Here is a 23,415-nt window from a genome sequence, read left to right as displayed (position 1 = left end):
GAACTAGAACTCCAAAATGCAAGGTCAATGCCAAGCAAACCCTACCAGTATTTTCTGTTGGCCATGGGAGTTCTGTGTGCCAAGTTTGGTTTGATGCCATCGTTGGTGGAGTTCAGAATGCTCTTTGATTGTAGGTGAACTATAAATCCCAACAACTACAACTCCCAAATGTCAAGGTCTATTTTAGCCCAAACTCCACCAGTGTCCCCATTTGGGCATATTGAGTATTCGTGCCAAGTTTGGTCCAGATCTATCATTGTTTGAGTCCACAGTGTTCTCTGGATGCAGGCGAACTACAACTCCAAAACGCAAGGTCAATACCCACTGAACCCTTCCAACATTGGAGTTCTGCGCTCCAAGTTTGGTTCAGTTCCATCGTTGGTGGAGTTCAGAATGCTCTCTGATTGCAAGTGAACTACAAATCCCAGCAACTACAACTCCCAAATGACAAAATCAACCCCCCCCCCCCCCCAACCCACCAGTATTCAGATTTGGGCGCATCAGATATTTGTGCCAAATTTGATCCAATGAATGAAAATGTATACCAGATATTTACATTGCAATCCATAACAGTAGCAAAATTAGAGTTATGGAAGTAGCAACGGAAATAAATGTATGGTTGGGGGTCACCACAACATGAGGAAGTGTATTCAGTTCCCCTTAATACACTTCCTCATGTTGTGGTGACCCCCAAGCATACGTTTATTTTCGTTGCTACTTCCATAACTCTAATTTTGCTACTGAAGTGACTTGCAGTGTGTCCCACGGAGAGCCAGCCCAGGGTTCCAGCAGCCTAAGAGGAGGGCCCGGCTTCTTTTGTCCCTAAGCGCCCAAGGAGGTGGAAGCCAACCCCTTGCCTGCCTTTCTCTCTCTCTCTCTCTCTCCTTGGCATTGAGATTCACCAGCAGCACCAGCAGCCCGCCCCTCCCTCCCTCTCTCCCTCCACCAGAGTCCGAACATGGACGCCGCGAGCCTCCTATGCAAATCAAGGATCGGAATACCCACCAATGAGAGCCCGGCGCCGCTCCTGCCGCCACCAATCGGGAGCCGCCGACGGGTCGGGCTTGGATTTATATCCCCTCAGCCGCTCGCGCTTGTTGTCATTGCAGCGGCAGCGCTCGAAGGGGGAGGTTGCGGAGAAGCAGCGGCTGAGGGTGAGAGGAGAGGGAGAGAGCGAGAGGAGAGGAGAGGGTGGTCTGTGTGGCGAGCCTGTACTAACGCCTTGTCGCCCCCGTTCCGCAGGTTCTTCTCTCCGCCATGTCCGGCCGGGGCAAATCCGGCGGCAAGGCCCGCGCCAAGGCCAAGTCGCGCTCCTCGCGGGCCGGGCTGCAGTTCCCGGTGGGGCGCGTGCACCGGCTCCTGCGGAAGGGCAACTACGCGGAGCGGGTGGGCGCCGGGGCCCCCGTCTACCTGGCCGCCGTGCTGGAGTACCTCTCGGCCGAGATCCTGGAGCTGGCCGGCAACGCGGCCCGGGACAACAAGAAGACCCGCATCATCCCGCGCCACCTCCAACTCGCCATCCGCAACGACGAGGAGCTCAACAAGCTGCTGGGCGGCGTCACCATCGCCCAGGGAGGCGTCCTGCCCAACATCCAGGCCGTGCTCCTCCCCAAGAAGACCCAGAGCTCCAAGAAGTGAGGCCCGCCGCCAGGGCAGGGAACGCCCGCGGCACCCGGACACTGGGCCCTCGCCTTCACCCTGGGGGGCTCCCCTGCCCCATCCTCTTGGCCCCCTCCTCCTCCTCGCCTTCTCTCCTCCCTGGTGCTCTGCCCACCTCCTCTGCCCTCCCAGCCCTGGTCCCCTCAGCACTCTTGGGCCAAGCGGCTCCATTCAGCACTCTAGTATTCCCTCTCTGTGTGAGATGAAGAGCCATCTCCCTCATTTCCCATGTCAACAAAGGGTTCCTTCCATCTGGTCTTTCCAAGAGGCTTGAATTCCCCCCCCCCCCCTTTTAGTTTAGACAAGGCGTGGGCAACTTCAGCCCTCCGAGTGTTTTGGACTCCACCTCCCACAAGTCCTAACAGCCTGTAGGAAATCCTAACAGCTGGCAAACTGACTTGGATTTCTGGGAGTTGTAGCCAAAACACTTGGGGACCCACAGGTTAAGAATCATTGTTTTAGCCTGAAATCTCTTGCCTTGGGAGCGGCATAATCTACAGCAGGCACGGGTAAACCTTGGCCCTCCAGGTGTTTTGAACTCCAACTCCCACAATTCCTAACAGCCGGTAGGAAATCCTAACAGCTGGTAAACTGGATTTCTGGGAGTTGTAGGCCAAAACACCTGGGGACCCACAGGTTGAGAGCCACCGATTCAGCCTGAAATTTCTTGCCTTGGAAGCAGCTTAATCTACAGCAGGCATGGGCAAAGTTTGTCCCTCCAGGTGTTTTGGACTACAACTCCCACAATTCCTAACAGCTGGCAAACTGGCTGGGATTTCTGGGAGTTGTAGGCCAAAACACTTGGGGATCCACAGGTTAAGAATCACTTCTTCAGCCTGACATCTCTTGCCTTGGAAGCAGCTTAATCTAAAGCAGGCATGGGCAAAGTTTGTCCCTCCAGGTGTTTTGGACTACAACTCCCACAATTCCTAACAGCCAGTAGAGAGAGCCAAAGTTTGCTCATGCCTGGTTTAGATCTTTGCATTCCCATCTCCTGGCATTATTGTGGGAAGCCTCACCTTCCTCCTTTTCCCTGTCACCGAAAGGAGCCTGGCTGCCACTTAGTTGCCCTGCCAATTGATTTTCCCTTTCCTCCACATCCCTCTCGCCTAGCTTCAGCACTCTAGTAAACATTCTCCATTGTGGCAGAGATTATTGTGGGAAGAGTCATCTTGCTTCTTTTCTATGTCACTGAAAGGGCATCTGCTTTGGGGCCTGGCTGCCACCTAGTGTCCTGCAAATTGACCAATCTTCCCCCTCCCCACCCACCCTCCCTCCAAAAATCCTTTAACCCAGTGGTTCTTAACCTGTAGGTCCCAGATGTTTTTGGCCTACAACTCCCAGAAATCCTAGCTGGTAAACTGGCTGGGATTTCTGAGAGTTGTCAGCCAAAACACCGACAGGCTGTTAGGAATTGTGGGAGTTGAAGTCCAAAACACCTGGAGGGCTGAAGTTTGCCCGTGTCATATCTATAGCATCTGTGCAATGAGGAGTTTCTTTCCTCCCTCCCTTAAATCCCTTTTATTTTCCCTAGAAGAGAGGAGTGGCAAAGGAAGAACACCCTGGGGTATTTTTTGTTGTTATTGTTAGTTTGTGAGTGAAGGTTTTTTTTAAAAAAAACTAGAAGAATGACTCCTTCATCTTTATTTTCCCCCCAATAAACTGAAATCAATGAGACTCTCTTCAAGGATCGTGAAGCACGCCAGAAGCTTCAAAGTCTACACTGGGAATGTCAAGGGATTCTGGTTGGAGTGTTTGGGACAGTGGAGCTTGCCTATACCCTGTCTGCGGGCGCTTTGGAGGGAAAAGGTGTTACCTTGCGATTGCTTTGTTGTTTTGCACAAAGATCCGGTCTGGTTTCGTAAAGTGACTGTCCCAGAGATCGAGGTGGTGATGGATTTATCTACCTGATATTGCTGCACATCCCCGTTCAATGTGATCACAAAGTGAAGTATAAAGGAAGCGGGTTGGGGTGGGAAGCTGCTAGGAAATTTTCAGTGTAAAAAGAGGAATTTGTCTTGCTCAGAAAGCATTAGCTTCATATGCTATTTCTCCCCACTGTAGTTTGTGTTGTATTTGTTTTGGAACCCCATTGCTTATGTATTAATTTTTGTTGTTATTACAAAGCTACTCTTAAAAATATGGTTATAAAAACAAGAAGTTATCATGGCAAACAATGGCTTATAAATTGCAAGACTATACACATGCCTGTGTTGTCTTACTGTCACCTCTGATTGAACAAGTCTTTCAGGGTCAGGTTGCTGAGAGTTTTCCGGGCTGTCTGGCCTTGTTTGAGAAGCATTCTCTCCTGACATTTTGCCCACATCTATGGCAGGCATCCTCGGAGGTTGGGAGGTGACCTCACAACTTCTGGGTGTGCCTGTCATAGATGTGGGTGAAACGTCCGGAGAGAATGCTTCTCAAACATGCCCAGAAAACTCACAGTAACCTAGTGGTTCCAGCCATGAAAGCCTTCGACAACATACCTTTCAGGATTGTTTTTCGAAACACAAAACTTGTAAGACCTGCCAGAGAGACAAATGGGATTGGTATGCATGCCATGAATCAGTAATGTTTTGACCACTGGGAGGTGGCAGAGAAGAAACCTTGCCTTGAAGTGATAAATTTGGATCTTCTGAGTGTGTCTTAACAGCTTAGCTGCTAGCCAAGTGGAAGCAAGAGCCCATGAATTTAGGTCTATTTTGGTCCTTTGGATATCAGAGGAGCTACAATGACTTAAAGTATTTTAGTATAAGCTTTTGTCCTTTTCAGCCTAAATAATATAATAATAATAAATATTAAACTTTATTTATACCCCACCACCGACTCCCCAATGGGGACTCGGAGCAGCCTCCAGTCCTAAATAATATTAGATAGGAGGTACTTTCTGGCTGTTTAGAACAGTAAAGAATTGTACTATTTCTCCCTCTCTCCCTGACTCCTTGGATTTTCATTCTGATGTAGAGCCATTGATGGTGGCTGAACTTTAGCATTTGAACCCCAGTTTGCACTTTAAATTATGTAGTGTTTTTTTTGTTCCAAATTTCACTTCAGAAAATAGAATGCAAGCATGGCATCGGGTTATTTGTAATCCTTTGTGGATTAATGTTTGGGAGATTGAAGGAGGTTTTTTTTTTTAAGAACGAAAGTAATTTATACAAAAATAAAACATCTAGTTATGTGGTGATTTATGAAGTAAGTGTTTGGTTAAATGTGCAAGCATGAAAGTTGGCCTAGCCAGTTCTGTGGTGCAATAAGTAGCTGTTGGTCTTCTGAAACGGTACTGGAGCCAAACCTGTCTTGCTTAGGTGAAGAGTTCATAGAACCATGTGCATGCAGCAGTGCCTAGGCTGTTGAATACGTAGAACTCATAATAATTACTATTATGGTCAGCTGTATGTGCTGTTAAGTAGCATGTGTTCAACCCATCAAGTGAGTTGTAAATCTGTAGATGAAATATGTCTTGCTCTGGTTCGATTAATACAACCTAGACTAGTAGAAGTTGGATGCTTTAATAACTGGATAATGAAGGCAGTTTGTTCATTCCATTGCTGGTAGGCATACTGTTTCACTGTTGATGCTCAAAAAGTAGATCTCTTCTCTGCCCCTGTTTGATTGTCTTGCCTGCTTCCTTCCCCCTGACCTCCCAACTCCTGTGCAGGCTCAGGAACAGAAAAAAAAAAACCCTCATGTTTCTAAATAGCAATCTCATTCCTCTGGCACTGGACCAGTGTAGCTCTTCTTTTCTCCCAGAAGGAAGACTTGATTGCATTGTGGTGGGGAGGTATTTCTTTACAAACAACTGCTAAAGAGTAGTAGCTGAAGTTCTGTATTTGTGTTTTTCTGTCTTTCAAATTATTTTCAAAATCAATATTTTGTGTTCTGTCAAAGATTGCTTTGTATTTATTAGACAATGCGGAACTTGTGATACTGGAGAAGTGCAAAACCCATATTCTTATTAAACTGATTCGGTTTTGAATGCACATGAGAGCTGTTGCTTGTCCTCACATCACTTACTTGCCTGCCTATATGTTCCTTTGGGAAGAAGGATTCATGCCCTGTCATCCAGAGAGGGATGACATTGCTGGGAGGGACGTTGGGCCACGGTGGAAGGTCAGAAGCTTCTTCTTGACTGCCAGCCACACAAGACATTTCTCTTCAGCTCCCCTGACTTTTCCTTCTATCCAAGAGAGAAAACTAGCGTAGACAAATATATTGGAGTTCAACTATGTTCAAAAATTGGAAGTCTCTTTCAGTTGGCTTAAAAAGGGTTGTCTGACCTGTGTATCCAAAGAGAATGCTTTTCTCTTGTCATTCCCACCACCTTTGCTCCTCTCAATGAGAATACTGTGATCTGAGGTTTCTACTACAAGGGAAGATTTCGTGATCACTAAAATGTTGGAGAATAGGCTGCCATGTATTCTTGGAATGTAGCCAGTTGGTCCAATTTGCTTTAACTACCATATCTTCTAATGTCTGAAATTGAAGGTCAGAGAATTTCATTACAGAAACAGTCAAAACTGATTTTCGAAACTACACTAATTCTAATAAGGAGCTCTAATCTCCTATGCAAAGTGCTCTTTGAGTCCCACACCTAGGCATTCAAATGTTTTGCAGGTTTTGCAATGTTTGCAGTTTCTTAGATACCATCTTCCCAAAAACACAAGGCAGAAACCAAGGTCTATAAGGTAGCAAACTCATGATAAACCATATTTTATGACGGTTTTTTTTTCCAAACAAGCAGCTTCTAACTCTGAATTGAAAGAAAGATTGTGTTGCTAGTTTTATATATTGTATTCTGAATCAGCCCAAAATAAGGAAAAGCAAATGGGGGGAAAATTGCATATAATGTAATGGGTGTTCTTTTAGAATCTGCACTTTGATTTCAAAGCCAACATTATATATCCTTTAAGCAAACTAGTACTGTTTTAAAATAAAGATGGGGTTCAGGCTTTATTTTATGGCTGTTTATTTGATAGGAAGTCCCATTTCAACACAAACTGAGCATGCAGTGGACATGTACAGAGTAGTATTGTATTGAATAGTATTTTGCACTGCTAAGACCTTATCTAGGATTTTAAGAAGTGGCCTTTTGATGTTCAGTGGTTGTTTTGTGGGGGCTTGTTTAAGTGCTACTTAGCTGAGAGATTGAATTTTTATTTGTTGTTGTTCATTCGTTCAGTCGTCTCCGACTCTTCGTGACCTCATGGACCAGCCCACGCCAGAGCTCCCTGTCGGCCGTTACCACCCCCAGCTCCCTCAAGGTCAGCCCAGTCACTTCAAGGATGCCATCCATCCATCTTGCCCTTGGTCGGCCCCTCTTCCTTTTGCCTTCCACTTTCCCCAGCATAATTGTCTTCTCTAGGCTTTCCTGTCTCCTCATGATGTGACCAAAGTACTTCAACTTTGTCTCTAGTATCTTTCCCTCCAGTGAGCAGTCGGGCTTTATTTCCTGGAGGATGGACTGGTTGGATCTTCTCGCAGTCCAAGGCACTCTCAGCACTTTCCTCCAACACCACAGCTCAAAAGCATCTATCTTCCTTCGCTCAGCCTTCCCTAAGGTCCAGCTCTCACATCCGTAGGTTACTACAGGGAATACCATGGCTTTGACTAGGCGGATCTTTGTTGCCAGTCTGATGTCTCTACTCTTTACTATTTTATCGAGATTGGACATTGCTCTCCTCCCAAGAAGTAAGCGTCTTCTGATTTCCTGGCCACAGTCTGCATCTGCAGTAATCTTTGCACCTAGAAATACAAAGTCTGTCACGGCCTCCATGGTTTCTCCCTCTATTTTCCAGTTGTCAATCATTCTTGTTGCCATAATCTTGGTTTTTTTTGACGTTTAGCTGCAACCCGGCTTTTGCGCTTTCTTCTTTCACCTTGATTAGAAGGCTCCTCAGCTCCTCCTCGCTTTCGGCCATCAGAGTGGTGTCATCTGCATATCTGAGGTTGTTAATGTTTCTTCCAGCAATTTTCACCCCAGCTTTGCATTCATCCAGCCCCGCACATCGTATGATGTGTTCTGCATACAAGTTAAAAAGGTTGGGTGAGAGTATGCAGCCTTGCCGTACGCCTTTCCCAATCTTGAACCAGTCTGTTGTTCCGTGGTCAGTTCTGACTGTTGCTACTTGGTCCTTGTACAGATTCCTCAGGAGAGAGACAAGGTGGCTTGGGATGCCCATCCCACTAAGAACTTGCCACAATTTATTATGATCCACACAGTCAAAGGCTTTAGAATAGTCAATGAAGCAGAAGTAGATGTTTTTCTGAAACTCCCTGCCTTTCTCCATTATCCAGCGGATATTGGCAATTTGGTCTCTCGTTCCTCTGCCTTTTCTAAACCCAGCTTGAACATCTGGCAACTCTCGCTCCATGTATTGCTGGAGTCTTCCTTGCAGGATCTTGAGCATTACCTTACTGGCATGAGAAATAAGGGCCACTGTACGGAAGTTTGAGCAGTCTTTCGCATTTCCCTTTTTTGGTATGGGGATGTAAGTTGATTTTTTCCAGTCTGATGGCCATTCTTGTGTTTTCCATATTTGCTGGCAAATGGCATGCATCACCTTGACAGCATCATCTTTTAAGATTTTAAACAGTTCAGCTGGGATCCCATCGTCTCCTGCTGCCTTGTTGTTAGCAATGCTTCTTAAGGCCCATTCAACCTCACTCCTCAGGATGTCTGGTTCTAATTCATTCACCACACCGTCAAAACTATCCTCAATATTATTATCCTTCCTATACAGATCTTCTGTATAGTCTCGCCACCTTCTCTTGATCTCTTCAGCTTCTGTTAGGTCCCTGCCATCTTTGTTTCTGATCATACCAATTTTTGCCTGAAATTTACCTCCAATGTTTCTAATTTTCTGGAAGAGGTCTCTTGTTCTTCCTATTCTGTTGTCTTCTTCCACTTCCATGCATTGCTTATTTAAAAATAGTTCCTTATCTCTTCTGGCTAACCTCTGGAATTGCGCATTTAACTGGGCATATCTCCCCTTATCCCTGTTTCCTTTTGCTTTCCTCCTTTCTTGGGCTACTTCCAGTGTCTCAGCAGACAACCATTTTGCCTTCTTGGTTTTCTTTTTCTTTGGGACGTACTTTGTTGCCGCCTCCTGAACAATGTCTCGGACTTCTGTCCATAGTTCTTCTGGGACTCTGTTTACTAAATCTAGTCCTTCAAATCTGTTCTTCACTTCCACTGTATATTCGCTAGGAATGTTAGTGAGATCATATCTAACTGGTCTGTGTATTTTCCCTGATCTCTTTAGTTTTATTCTAAATTGGGCAATAAGAAGTTCGTGATCTGAGCTACAGTCAGCCCCAGGTCTTGTTTTCACCGACTGGATGGATGTCCGCCACCTTTGGCTGCAAAGGATGTAGAATTTTTATTTACGCCACTAGAATCAGTACAGTTTATGCTGTCCAGTTCAAATGGTAACAGATCTAGAATTTGTCTCACTGCTCTGAAATTATACATTGCTTTAAAATGCGACTGTCAGTTTTCCAAAAAGTACATTTGCCAGCAGGAAGAGCATGCCAGCTGCTCTCCTAATTACTTCACAATATTAGGCAGAGCTTTCCTGCTCTGTTAAGCTGCTAAGTATTGTCAGTGTGAGCTGTTGCTTTTTAAAAAAAATTCTAATAGAGGGGAATAGCCAGTGGAGGGAGGGATGGGACTGACTGGAAGGTAATAGTTGCTGTATGCCTTCAAGTCACAAACCAGCTTACGGTAACCCTATGGCAACTCAATCATGGGGTTTTAAGGGGCTTAAGAGGATGTGACTTACTCAAGGTCATCCAGTGGGTTTCCATGGCTATGCAGGGAACTCAACCCTAGTCTTCAGAATTGTAATGCAATGTTCTGGCCATTCTACTACATTGGCTCTCCTGGAGGCAATGCCCTTCATAAAGGTTTATAATCTATTTTGTAAAAGATCTGGATTAAGAGCAAACATGAACCGATTCAGTTTTCCTGAGGTGAAATGGTATATATATAATCTTTAAAAAGAATATCAGTATTCCTGTCTAAGCCATCTCAATAAATCTAGAAATGTACAAGTGGCTAAAATATCTTGATATGGAAGATAAAGGCTTGCTTGTTTTGCAGAAAAGTGATGTCTGATATGAACCCCAGTAAATAGGTCTGGAATTTTGCTGTTGCTCTCTAGGAAATGTAACACAATTACTTACTGTGCTGCTTTTGCTGCATATAAAGGATTTGTTTAATGATGATAGTTTGGTAAGTAGACAGTGCTTTTAGAAGAGAAAAAGAAAGCAATGCAAGTTCTCCTGTGTTCATCAGCTTGAGATTAATGCCACTACACTCCAAATAGCCACTGCTGCGCAAGGCTTTTCTCTTGTTTGGCTATGTGACCTCAAGTAACCTGATTACCATCCATTAAATCTTTTGCCAGTATAGGACCCAACGGAGCTCAAGTTTCTTCACATATTTGCCAAAGTTAGCTGCAAAAATGGTACCTTTGCGGCTGGGGTGGAACTAGCTATTGAAAATGTGAAATTGCATGTTCTAGTGAAAAAAGAGACAGTGCTACTTAGCTACACCAGATTAAACAGTGTGCAGTTTACTTGCACAAAGTGTAGTAGCCTGCTTACTTCTGTATAATTCAGTCTTATGTGACTGAAATGTTGTAGAGCATCCTGGAATAGACATGGTTCAAGATCATGATGTCAACATACTAATGAGAAGGAATTATGCCTCTGCTGTAATTTTGTGACTTCCATTCTTGCCTAGGAAAAGTTCTGTCCCAGGAGCTTGTAAGTATAGATCTTAATACTGCAACTGAATCTCCATAGGGTATGAGGGTAATAGACTCACCTTCAACAAATAAATGCAGAATTGCTTCTATACTTACTTACTTAGATGATCCTTCGTAGCCTGAGGATGATGGTCCTCCAAATGTAGTGTCTTGGCAGTGGTTCAGTAGGTAGCTGTGGAGCCCTATTCTGGATCCGTAGTGAGGTCATTGGTTTCCAGGTGGAAGGTTGTCCTGGTCAGGGTTGGCTTCTATAAGTTTCCACTATTAAGTCTAGCACTGTGTTCCAAGCTTCACCAACAGAGCTGATGGATATTTGAACATATCTGACCCACAGTTACCAATGTTTCTAAAGATCTTTCATTACAACCAGCTTTAGTTTTCTACGTGAGAGTTTGGATGTTCCTTAAGGCTGCATGCTTGTGTTAGCGGTGGAGGATTTGTGCTTGCATGAGAAGGGCCCTAGAGACTTGTTAGTGGGCATTAATCATAATGCATCTCTCAGCATTGCTACTTTTCCCCCAGTGTGAAAATAAGCTAAATCCACAATGATCTTTACTGCTAAATGGAGTAATAAAATAATAACTACCTTGAGTCAGAGTGGTGTAATGGTTTGGAGCACTTGACTACAAATCTGGAGGCCGTGGCTCAAATCTGCTTGGCCATGGAAACTCAGTCTATGTTAACATTTGTGAGGGGTGTTTTGTTCACTCATATCATTTTATAATCTTAATGGGGTTTGTGTGCCTTAAAGTTGTTTCTTACTCTCTCTGAACAAATCTTGCCTAGAAAATCCCATAAGATGAATAAACAACAAGATATGTTTTTTGCTTGGGCGGGGTGTGTGGAGAGTCAGTCCTCTTCAGCCACAGAAAGACACTTTGGGAAAGTGTTGTCATGAAAAAATATAGAGCCCCCAGTGGCACATTGGGTTAAACTCTTGTGCTGGCAGAATTGCTGACCAAAAGGTCGGTGGTTCGAATCCAGGGAGCTGGATGAGCTCCCATCCATCAGCTCCAGCTTCTCATGTGGGGACATGAGAGAAGCCTCCAGATGATAGTAAAACATCACAGCGTCCCTTGGGCAACATCCTTCCAGACGGCCAATTCTCCAACACTAGAAACGACTTGCAGTTTCTCAAGTTGCTTCTGACATGGGAAAAAAAACCCGGAAAATTTGCAAGGGATTCTTGTAGCACCTTAGAGACTGTGAACGAAGTTAAGCTGTCGCAGACAACTACATCTACACTAGTTTGGCACACTTTAACTGACATCGCTCAATGCTATGGAATATTGGGAGTTGTAGTTTTACAAGGCCCCTGACCTTCTTTGTTTCACCAAACAATTCCTATGATTAATCTGTAACATTAAGACATGTCAGTAAAGGGGTGTCAAACTGCATTCATTCTAATCTACAATGTAGCTGCAGCCTACATGCTACTGACACTGATGTTGCACACTGCAAGAGATTTTAAATCTATAGGCTACAGTACCCCCATTCCTAATGCTAGATTGGACTCTTACTGCTGGTTCCAACTTTAACAGAACTATTCAATCAGTGGGATGCACTTGGTGAGGAGTAATTGGAATTTGGATCAATATGTAATTCAAATGGATAAATGGGAGTATAGTATCTAGATCCATGGAAGTCATGCTACCCCTCTATTCTGCCTTGGTCAGACCACTTTACCTGGACTGCTGTGTCCAATTATGGACACCGCAATTGAAGGGAGATGTTGACAAGCTGGAATTTGTCCAGAGGAGGGCAACTAAAGTGATCAAGGGTTTGGAGAACAAGCCCTATGAGGAGCGGCTTAAAGAGCTGGGCAAGTTCAGCCTGCAGAAGAGAAGGCTGAGAGGAGACATCATGAGGGCCATGTGTAAATATGTGAGGGGAAGTCATAGGGAGGGGGGAGCAAGCTTGTTTTCTGCTGCCCTGGAAACAAGGACGCGGAGCAATGGCTTCAAACTATAGGAAAGGAGATTCCACCTGAAGATGAGGGAGAACTTGTTAACTGTGAGAGCTGTTCAGCAGTGGAACTCTCTGCCCCGGAGTGTTGTGGAGGCTCCTTCTTGGAAGGATTTTAAACAGGCTGGATGGCCATCTGTCGGGGGTGCTTTGCGGTTTTCCTGCTTCTTGGTAGGAGGTTGGACTGGATGGCCCACGAGGTCTCTTCCAACTCCATGATTCTAAGGAGATGAAGGTTTCTGGCAGCGAGTTTGCATGAGGAGGGAAGGTGAAGGAATGCAGTCTTTGGGCCTGGCCTCCTTCCCCTTTAAACATGGGCTGTACCACAGCTCGGGCGCGAGGAGGCTTCTAAAGCGCCCCCGAGGGAGGATCAAGCGAAAAGAGTCGCGTGACGTCCCCTCCCCGTCCAGCCAATCAGAAGCAGACTGCGCACGCCAGTTCGCACGCATTGGCGCCTGATGACGTAATCCCGGCGGAGAAAAGGAAAGCTTCGTCAGGGAGGGGCGGAGCCTCATCTTTGGCGTCAAGGGCGCAGCGGGGGAAAGGCACATGCGCCACCCAATCAATTAGCGGGAGCCCCGCCCCCTTTTCTGAGTTTGGACCCACCCTCTCTACTACTCAGGAACCGCCAAAATAACGGGGACAGCGAGCGGAAGAGCTCCAGCGCAGTAGTTTCCTCTTCCTTTCTGGCCTATTGAGGCTTTTGTGGCAAAGGAACAGCCCTCACAATTTCCTTGAAAGACAGGGCATACCAAATGTCACCGGAGAGGGGGAGTTGAATAACCCGTTTACTAACTGTGCCAGTAAAGGGGGCGAAAGGAGAAACCACTTTAACAAAGGGGGGGGAGGTACCTTCCCTTTTGTTAAAGTGGTTTCTCCCATCGTCTCCTTTACTGGCGCTGGACTCAAGGGAGGAACCACTTTAAGAAAAGGGAGGTACCATTCCTCCCAATAATTATTATTATTGGAAAGAATGGTACCTTCCCCTTTTCTTAAAGTGGGTTCTCCCATCGCCCCCTTTACTGGCGCTGGACTCAAGGGAGGAACCACTTTAAGAAGAGGGGGAAGCATCTCTACATAAAATCATTGAGTTGGAAGAGACCTTATGGGCCATCCAGTCCAACCCCCTGCCAGGAAGCAGGAAAATTGCATTTAAAGCACCCCCGACAGATGGCCATCCAGCCTCTGTTTAAGCCTCCACCACACTCCAGGGCAGAAAGTTCCACTGCTGAACGGCTATCAGGAAGTTCTTCCTAATGTTCAGATTGAATCTCCTTTCTTGTCGTTTGAAGCCTTTATTCTGCGTCCTAGTCTCCAGGGCAGCAGAAAACAAGCTTGCTCCCTCCTCCCTAGGACTTCCTCACATATATTTAATTCTCCAACCCTGCAGCTGAAGCTTCCTCTTCATGACGCTACACCCCTGACCTCCCCCCTTCATAAACAGCGAGCAAGCAGCGAATGAAAAATGCTTTTTAAAATACCATTTATTGACAAAAAACCCCATCCCTCCCCTTCCCACAAAAGAAAACACAAATACCCTCCTTTAAAAAAAGGCAATCGAAGACATGAAGGCAGTACAGTACAAGATGGAGGCAAAGGGGGGCGTCTCCCTCTCCGACTAGGTCCTTTCAATTACAAAAAAGGGGGGCGGGGGTGGTGGGAGGCCAGGTTGCCATGGCGACACGAGGCGCCCCCTCAGCTGCTGGAAGCTCTCTCAAAGGCACCCCCCCCCAATTCAAGAGGAAATGGAAGCCAATAAACGAATTGAGGCTCAGATACGCGACAGTCACTGAATAAATCAAGAAAAAAAGCGAAATAGGACCCCCACCCTCCCCTCTCCACCGACACACAAAAATATGGGTCTTCCAGAACAGTATAACACAGCCATGGGGAAACTTGGGCCTTGGAGGTGTTTTGGACTTCAACTCCCAGCATTCTTCACAGCCTCAGGCCCCTTCCTTTCAAATGTTTGAAGCCATCGTTCCATTGCGTCCTAGTCTTCCGGGCAGCAGAAAACAAGCTTGCCCCCTCCTCCCTAGAAAAGGAAGGGGCCTGAGGCTGTGAGGAATGCTGGGAGTTGAAGTCCAAAACACCTCCAAGGCCCCCATCCTGGTATAACACGAGCAAGGATAAAAAAGCAACCTTGACGACAAAACATATCCAAAAAAACATGGAGGGAAAAGTGTCCTTTGCCTGCCCCCCAAAAGTAAACACAACCGAAGCGAGGGTGAAAAAAAAGGTGGCTCTGTGCTTCGAGCGCAGTCTGAGTCCTAGGAAAGGAGGGCGGCCTTTCCCTTCTTCCTTCTCCTCCTTCTCCCTCACTTCCTGCTCTTGAGGGGCTTGGGCTTGGCGGCCTTCTTGGCCTTCTTGGCGGCGGGCGAGGAGGCGGAGGCGGAGGAAGAGGGCGAAGGGGCGCCGCTCTTCTTGCCCGCCGCCGCCCCCGCCTTCTTGGCCTTGGCTTTCTCTTTCTTGGCGGCGGCTGGGGACGGGGAGGCGCCCTTCTTGTGCGACGACTTCTTCTCCAGCGCCTTGGGCTTCTTCTCGGCTTTCTTCGGGGGCGTCGCGACCACCGCGGCGGCCTTTTTGTGGGGCTTAACGTGGGGCGCGATGGCGGGCCCTCCTCCTTCTCCCGCTCCGCCTTCGAGCTTCTTTCGGTTCAGCTTGAAGGAGCCATTGGCGCCGGTGCCTTTGACCTGGAGGAGGGTGTCGTTCTGCACCAAGGCCTTGATGGAGTACTTGAGGTAAGTGCGGCCGTTCTGCTGGTCGAACCAAGGCACCTTCTTGGCCTCGTTGTAGATCTTGGCCAGCGAGGAGCCATTGCGCTCGCCTAGCTTCCGAATGGACTCCACCACCAGCTGGCTGTACTTCCCGGGCTGGTTCTTCTTCTTGCTGTTCTTCTTCTTCTTCGAGGGAGACAAGGCCGAGGCCTTCTTGGCGGCGGCGCCGGCGCCTTTCTTCTCGGGAGCCAAGGGCGCCTCCTCGGCCTCCGTCAACGGCAAATCGGCTTCTTCCAGCTCCACAGACATGGCCGAAAACGATAACATCCAGCCGCCGAAGACCTTCCCGCTCCGCTCGCAAACCGCGTTCTGAGGCCGCGCGCGCTGCCGCAGCTCTTTATATACTCCACTAGCGGACCGTGTTGAGAACAACAACAAGAGCCCAAGAGGCCCGCTCCGAGTTGTGCTTTTCCAAGGCCCTTCGCGGAGCTCTCCCGCTCGCCTCAAGGCATGCAGAGACACCGCAGTAGCGCGGCCCGCTTCCCCAGGCGGAGCCCCAGGCGGCTGCGGGGGTGTGGCGGCGCTGCTAGGCCGGGAAAGGCCCCTCTCGGGCCATTTTGGGGGCGCTCCCTATGCTGGGCGCAGGCGGAGGAGGGGGGCGCCCTGTTCGTGGGCCTCTGGGTCGCCGCCCAAAGGATTCCCGGGCCCGTGAACGCGCTTGCGGGGCAGAGAAGAGGGCCCTCTGTCCAATCGTCCGGCTCGGATCCGCCGGGGCCGCTTTGGAGGTGAGGGGGAGGCCGGTTAATTTGTGGGAACTAACACACGGGACGCCCTCGCGCGGCCGGTCGGCAGCAATGGATTCAAATGACAGCGGGGAAAACAAGATCCCACCTCCACTTTAGGAAGAAGCGCTTGGCATTTAAAGAGGCTCAACCCCACCCTCCACTGTTGACCCTCTTGAGTATTCCTTGCTGAAGAAAACCCTGTGAAATTGACAGGGTTGCCATAAACTACGGGGTATTTAAAAGAAAGAATAACAGGAAGTGGGCCACCATGAGCACTCCCTTGGAAGACCCCAGTCCCCCTTCTCCCAATCCCGCCTTTTAAACTGAAATCATAGCCTGAAAGGTGGCCATGTAGTCCAACACCCTGCTAGGCTAGAAAACTAAAAATGACTGTCCGGCCTCTTTTTTTAGAGTAGGCATAGGCTAATTTGGGCCCTTCCTTCTTGTTTTTTAGACTTCAACTCCCCCTCCCCCCTAAATAGCCACCCTGTGAAATGGACAGCGTTACCATAAACTACTGGGTATTTAAAAGAAAGAATAAAAGGTGGCCATTTAGTCCAACACCCTGCTAGGCTAGGATACACAACTACAAAATGACTGTCCAACCTCTTTTTTTAGAGTAGGCATGGGCCAACCTGGGCCCTTCTTGTGTTTTGGACTTCAACACCCCCCCCCCCCCCCAAAAGCCACCTTTCAATCTATGATTCCAGTTTAAAAAGCGGGATTGGGAGAAGGGGGACTGGGGTCTCCCAAGGGGGGGGGGGGGGAGGTGTTCATGATGGCACACTTCCTGTTATTCTTTATTTGAAATACACAGTAGTTTATGACAACCCTGTCCATTTCACAGGATTTTCTTCAGCAAGGAATACTCAATAGGCTCAACAGTCGAGCTCAACCCCACCCCATTCTACAGATATATACATATATACATATATACACACACACATACATACATACACACACCTCACTTACTTTGTTTCTAACAAATCTCTCAACTTCTGTGGATGTCTGCCATAGATGCAGGTGAAACGTCAGGAGAGAATGCTTCTTGAACATGGCCATATATCCAATGCTATTTCTCCGGTGCAGGAAATCACAGTAGCCTAGTGATTCTGGCCATTAAAGTCTTCGACAATACAGTGGAAGTACAGCCTTGGAGGATGGAGGTTTGGATGGCTCTCTGTGGGGGGTGCTTTCCCCTCTAAGGCAGGCATGGGTCAACTTGGGCACTCCCTCCTTTAACTCCCACCATTCCTCACAGCCTCAGGCCCTTTCCTTTCCCCCCTCAGCCGCTTAAGCGGAATGGTGGGAGTTAAAGTCCAAAACACCGGGAGGGAGGGCCCAAGTTGGCCCATGCCTACTCCAAAAAAAGAGGTTAGACAGTCATTTTTAGTTGTGTATCCTAGCCTAGCAGGGTGTTGGACTAAATGGCCACCTTTCAATCTATGGTTCGTTTAAAAAGCGGGATTGGGAGAAGGGGGACTGGGGTCTCCCAAGGGCGTGCTCATGGTGGCCCACTTCCTGTTCTTCTTTCTTTCTATGTGTGGTCTTTTAAATACCCCGTAGTTTATGGCAACCCTGTCCATTTCACAGGGCAGGCCCGTAGCCAGGATTTCGTTTCGTTTTTTTTCAGGGGGGGTTTCGGGGGGGGGCTGAGTTTCGGGTGGGGGGGGTGAGTCTGAGTGAAAGAGGGTCTAGCCTAGCAAACCTTTTGTATCATTACCCCAATACCCCCATGCATATGGGATATATTGAGTATGGTGATCAGATCATGATATGAATAAACATAACAGTTTAAATAATGCACCAGTAAGGCCTTTTCGCGAACCACCATGAAAATTTCGGGGGGGGGGGGGGGGGCTGAAGCCCCCCGAGGCCGCCCCCCCCCCCCCCCGGCTACATGCCTGTCACAGGGTTTTCTTCCGCAAGCAATACTCAAGAGGTGTTTTGCCAGTTCCTTTCCCTGGGGTATAGCTTGCTGCACCTGGTACTCATTAGTGGACTCCCATCCAAATACCAACCAGGGCAGGCCTTGCTTAGTTTCCAAGACCGGACCAGAAGGTGATTTCAATGAGGTGGGTTTTGTGGCGAGCGTGTCTCGACTCTCCCTCGCCCACAGACCCAGTGTTCTCTTGGTTCCCAAAAGGCGATGGGCGGGGTAGGGGTGGCTGTGTTTCCAGTGCAGGGCCGCCCACATTTCTCTGGACTGGCTTCCCATCCACGTCTCTTTGGAGGTGAGAGGCCATGGCTACCCGGGCTGCTTTTCCTTGTCGCCTCTTACTGCCCTTTCGGGGCCTCATAGTCTCCTCCCCGCATCTTTCTGAGGGGTTCAGTGACAACGCCGTGCTTCTGCCCCTTTAAATGGCGGGTGGGGAAGACCACAGGAGGCGGAGAACAGGAGGTGGGGGGGGGGGGGGGAAGAGAGCGCCTCCAGGAAGAAAACGGCGGGGGCAAGGCTTTGAGAGGTGGCGGGGGGGGGGGGAGAGGGGGGGGGAGGGTAGCGTTGGTTCTCGGGGGAGGGGGGAAGGAGAATTGCTTTCTGTAAAAGGAAGACCTTGAAGGCTCCCAAGAGCGGAGGAATCCGCCCCTTCCTCCTCCTCCATCACCAATGCTATTTCTCCGGTGCAGGAAAAGTTGCCTCTCTCTCTCTCCTCCTCGTCTTCCTCTCCTTCCCCGCTTCCTCTCCCTCCTCTCCATTTGGCTTCTGCAAAAAGGCAGCTCGGGCGGGGGTCTCTCCCGGCGCCATGTCCGCCCTCCCATTCCCCTCCCCAAATCTGAGGCGTCCTCCCCCCTCCTCCTTGGTTTCCCCACCCTTTCCTGCCCACCCTTCCCGGGTCGTGACTTTTGGGGAACAGGAACCTGCTTTCTGCCCCTGGACCATCATCTCACTCAGCTTCTTAGGTTCTCAAAGGGACAAGAAGGGCTGCTCCTGACCACTTCGACCTGACTGGTATGGAGGGCCACCAGGGAGTCCAGTACTGCTTTGAGGGGCTTTACAGACTCTAGATCAGTGGTTCCCAACCCTTTTTTTTGGACCAGGGACCACTCTCTCACATTAGTACCAAAAGGGTTAGGAATCAGTTTTAATCAACTTTAGATTTGGTTATTCAGGGTACTGATTCAGAAAACTGCATTGGATAGACCACATCAGCTCTGGTTTCTGATGTAGAACACATGCCATCCAGTAGTTGCCATCTGCTTACCCACAGAAAACAGTATTTAATAATCTAGAGCTGATGTGTAGAAGTAATCGTTCGTGGGTAGTCAGCCTCTCCCCTCCCGACATCCCTGTTGCCTCGGCACTATAAGAGGGTTTGCGAGACCAGTTGCTCTCGTTGCCGTGTGGTTTCAAGGCAATGGTGTAGTAATTATGAGGCTGTGGACCATATTTTCATTCTTGTGGACCACTGGTGCTCCATGGACCGCAGGTTGGGTACCACTGCTCCAGACAAACAGTTCAACGCATCTGGAACGTTAGAGTTCCTACCCTGGTCTTTGATACTCTTGTTTAAATCTCCACTGAAAAAAGGCAAGGGGTATTACACAGTTGGCCTTTGACGTCAACATGAAATTAATGGGAGAGGTTATCTCCAGTTTTGAAGCTGGGCATCATCAGCATGACAGGCAGCTGTTAAGGATCATACAGTATCTCTACCCCAGCTGAAACAACTCAATGTCTGGGCCAAATTCAAAGTGCTGGCTGTGACCTTTATAATCCTACTTTGCTTAGGTCCACTGAGGTCTCCCTATAGGCAGTCCCAGCCTCATCTTAGGCAGATCTAGTGAGCACATAAGAGGGAGAGCCTTCTCAGCAGCTGCTCCTAAGTTATGAAAGTCCTTTACCCTGGAAGTCTAGTCCCCTCCCTGCTGCCTTTGTACCAGCAGGTAAAGACCTTTTTATTTAAATAAGCTTTCAGCCTTTTGTGACAGATAAGGCTTTTAATGAGGAAACTACTGTATTGTCGAAGGCTTTCATGGCCGGAATCACTCAGTTCTTGTGGGTTTTTTCGGGCTATATGGCCATGTTCTAGAGGCATTTCTCCTGACGTTCTATGGCAACATGCGGACAATTTCAACAGAAAGGAAGAAACCATGAAAATGAACAAAATCTGGCTACCAGTATTAAAAAAATTCTAAAATTGCAACAGCAAAAACAGCAGAGAGAAAAACAGGCAGGGACATCTAATCATCTTTCAAGAAGAGTTTGCTCCAGGCACAGTCAGCCCATTGTATGCTAATTAAGGTGGTCAGTTGAAAGATTCACACCTAGCCCAACTTACAAAAGCCCTTTGTCTCACCCTGGTCATTCCACAGATATATAAACCCTCTTTTTCCCAGTTCCAGCAGACCTCACCTCTGAGGATGCTTGCCATAGATGCAGGCAAAACATCAGGAGAAATGCCTCTAGAACATGGCCATATAGCCCGAAAAAACCCACAAGAACTGAGGAAACTACTGTTTTTTATTTTATTACATTTGAAGCATCTTTTGATCCCATTTTTAGCTAGAGTTCAACATGTGTATATTATAAACAGAAATATAATGTAATTGTGGTTTGACATTTATATCAAGAATTTCAAAACTTAATTGTGCCTTTTAAAAAGTTGTACTTCATGTTGGTTTCTGAGCTGGGAGAAAGGTGGGATATAAATGCAATTAAATAACACGTGCACACATTCAAATATTGTTGGGTTGAAAGTCTTTATCAACATTACCCAGTGTATTCAGTGGTGAACAGTACTAGTCACTGTATGGCTCCAGCCTCTGTTCATCTGGTTTAGGGCAGTGTGGAGCATATAGGGCTTCAGCTTATCCATCTGAATTAGGACCTTACATCTGAATTGGATGTGAATAGAGAGTCCTATTCAAAGGCAACACCATCACACTCCAAGGCAGAAAGACACTGGTCAGATGGAGCAAAGCCTTAATATGCAAGAGAATCTTTGCTGAATATAAGAAGGCTTTGCTCAGCACCTCAATGTAATTTTATTTCAAACCACTGATAGAATATATTGAGGTGCAGTAACATGACATAAAACATATAGTCTTCACATACTCTCTTTAGGGATGGAGTGAGAGCTACATCGGACTGCAAATCCCAGAAGTCCTAAGTAGTGTAGACAAAGGTGAGGAATGCTGAGAATTTCAGTCCAATAGCATGGAGAGCACATGATACTCACTCCTACTTTAAGAACATCTCAAGTTTGAGGGAAATTCAAATTAGCTTAGGAACCCCATCATTAGGTTCAGTAAGAAGTTTAAAAAGTGAAACAAGGAGGAAAAGGTTTTGTTCTTGTTAAGTTTATTGGCATGTTTCTTTACAGAAGAGTTCTGCCTACGTACTAGATTGTAGACTTCTGGGAAAATCAGTAGAAGTGCTCCATTTAAGAAAGCTACAAACGCAAGAACGAAGAGAATAGGGAAGAACAAAGTTGCCAAGTTTCCATTCCAGGAAATCCAGACAAATGACAGTAGAGAGAAAAGGAAAAAGGGGCATTTAGCCATCAAGGATGACCATAACAACCCAGGTGGAGCTCGTTCTACAACAGTCAGACATCATGTTAGATTCCGCTTTGCAGAGTTAATCATGAAGGGGGATAAAAGGCAAACAAAGTGATCATTCTGAAAGCTGTATTTCATTTTGGAAGTCCAATAATCCAGTGTGCAAGGTTATGCAAATCATCCATTGAAAAGTTTTAGCTACAAAGAAGCCAGATAACATTTTTTTTCCAGGAGATGAAGCTTTTTGGCTCTTAAATCAATAAAAATGTTTACATAATTCTTGCTTCTACTGTACAGAATACTGCCTCTATCTGGACTTGTGTTGCGAGCACAATGCATCCCACAAGTGTCCTGTTCACTTCCTAAACAACCTGTGTTTCAGTACTTAAACATGTAATTCAAGAATTTTACACTAATTTATACATTTTAATTGGTTGCATATATTAACATGTACTATAAGATTTTTCCTAAAGAAGCCATTACATAATACGTGGATACTGTAAAAAGATCTGATTAGTTTAAAAGTAACAAGCATTAACAGATACATACAAAACTCAACCTAGTTGGACTGAGTGCTGAGCTTGCAATGAACTATGAGTTATCAGCCTTTCCAGTCGCCGCCTTCACAGGGGAAACACAAGACAAGTAAAGGGAAATTGTTACAGATCATCTGTACACAGTTTCTTTCCATTGAACACCTGGAAGTAGCTTAAGTTCCAAACATATAAGAGAGTTTCCTTTTTTAAACTATAGGAGAAAGGGCTGCTACCATGAAATAATGCAATGGGATGAAGGGACTTTGATGGAGTCGTGGAGAGGAATGAGTGGGCTTACACGTTGTTCATGGTAAAAGGGTGGTTTTGGCCACTGAGGATGAGATCTTGTTTCTTTTTACATAGGAGAGAGGGGCCGTGTGTGTTTGAAGGCCTAGGTGTGATATCTGTTTGTGAAGGACTGTGCTAACCCCTCCAGCCCCACCTCAGCAGCTGCAGCTCTCCGCAGAGGCCTTTGCTCGGTCATTCTTGTCTAGTTTGATGGGTTCAGGAAATTCATTGTAAAGCTCCACTTCAGTTTCCTGTGAAGAAAGAAATCACAAATTCCAGTTGAGTCATTTACACAACCTTCTTTTGAGAAAGATGGAAAAAGTCCAATGCAAATCTAGAACTGAGAAGGACTTGCTGCCTTTCTGGTTTTTGTCGTGCCAGGAGTGACTTGAGAAACTGCAAGTTGCTTCTGGTGTGAGAGAATTCGTCGTCTGCAAGGACATTGCCTAGGGGATGCCCGGATGTTTTGATATGTTACCATCCTTGTGGGAGGCTTCTCTCATGTCCCCACATGAGGAGCTGGAGCTCCCTGGATTCAAACATGTGACCTGTCGGTCTTCAGTCCTGCCGGCACAGGGGTTAAACCCATTGCGCCACCGGGAGCTATTTCAGGTAATAGGAATGAGAAAGTGTGTGTTGCAACACCAGGCAAAACCTTCCCAGCTTAACACTACAGTTGACTCACATGTTCTCTCTAGCAATCTCCAACCCAAATCCGGCTTGTTATGTCATTTTTATGTGGCCCCCCAGATGTTGGACTACAACTCCTGTATTGCTCTTTATTAGACCACATGACTAGAGATGATGGGAGTTGTTATACAGTACACACAACTGCAGGTTGTCCTGTTTGGAAGGCTGAAGTCTGTCCTGTTTAGTCAGAATCGTGGGGTTCAAATTTAGATACAAAGTTTGTAAATATGATGTCTGACTTTAAAATGTCTTTTAGCCTTTCACCAGTCTCAGAGCCACAAGTGCCGTTGGGTTGTGATTCCCATTATCCCCAGTCTGTATGGCAGATAATCAAAAGTTATGAGAGTTGTCGTTCAATGCCACCTGGGACCCAAACTGCCTATACACGAAAGAGCACTAATCACTATGTAAAATAAAAAACAACCACTATGTTAAAAAATTATAGTTGGCTCTCTGTATCCATGGATTCAATGTCTGTTTGAGGCAGCCCAAAGACTGA

At 46.9% G+C, this 23,415-nt stretch overlaps 3 protein-coding genes across 3 annotated transcripts in view; 1 reads left to right on the top strand and 2 right to left on the bottom strand.

Annotated features, from left to right (window-relative positions):
• The first annotated feature begins 1,053 nt into the window (after positions 1-1,053).
• LOC132769310 (histone H2A type 2-B-like) lies at positions 1,054-5,642 on the top strand. Its single transcript, XM_060766172.2, has 2 exons — positions 1,054-1,154; positions 1,243-5,642. The coding sequence occupies exon 2, from the start codon at positions 1,258-1,260 to the stop codon at positions 1,636-1,638; it is 381 nt and encodes a 126-aa protein (XP_060622155.1). The 5' UTR covers positions 1,054-1,154; positions 1,243-1,257; the 3' UTR covers positions 1,639-5,642.
• An 8,222-nt stretch (positions 5,643-13,864) lies between these two features.
• On the bottom strand, positions 13,865-15,572 carry H1-10 (H1.10 linker histone). The gene has a single exon (XM_060766173.2). The coding sequence runs from the start codon at positions 15,440-15,442 to the stop codon at positions 14,717-14,719; it is 726 nt and encodes a 241-aa protein (XP_060622156.1). The 5' UTR covers positions 15,443-15,572; the 3' UTR covers positions 13,865-14,716.
• Positions 15,573-21,185: 5,613 nt separating this feature from the next.
• Positions 21,186-23,415, bottom strand: part of RAB7A (RAB7A, member RAS oncogene family) — a 31,736-nt gene continuing 29,506 nt past the window's right edge. Inside the window, exon 6 of the mRNA XM_060766175.2 lies at positions 21,186-22,477. Coding sequence (XP_060622158.1) covers positions 22,382-22,477 — 96 coding nt within the window. The 3' untranslated portion in view covers positions 21,186-22,381. The remainder of the gene's footprint in view (positions 22,478-23,415) is intronic.

The sequence above is a fragment of the Anolis sagrei genome, chromosome 2, assembly GCF_037176765.1.
Source record: "Anolis sagrei isolate rAnoSag1 chromosome 2, rAnoSag1.mat, whole genome shotgun sequence".
NCBI classification, from domain to species: domain Eukaryota; kingdom Metazoa; phylum Chordata; class Lepidosauria; order Squamata; family Dactyloidae; genus Anolis; species Anolis sagrei.
The sequence above is the reverse complement of the archived record's forward strand: the minus strand, read 5'-3'. Positions and strand labels throughout refer to the sequence as shown.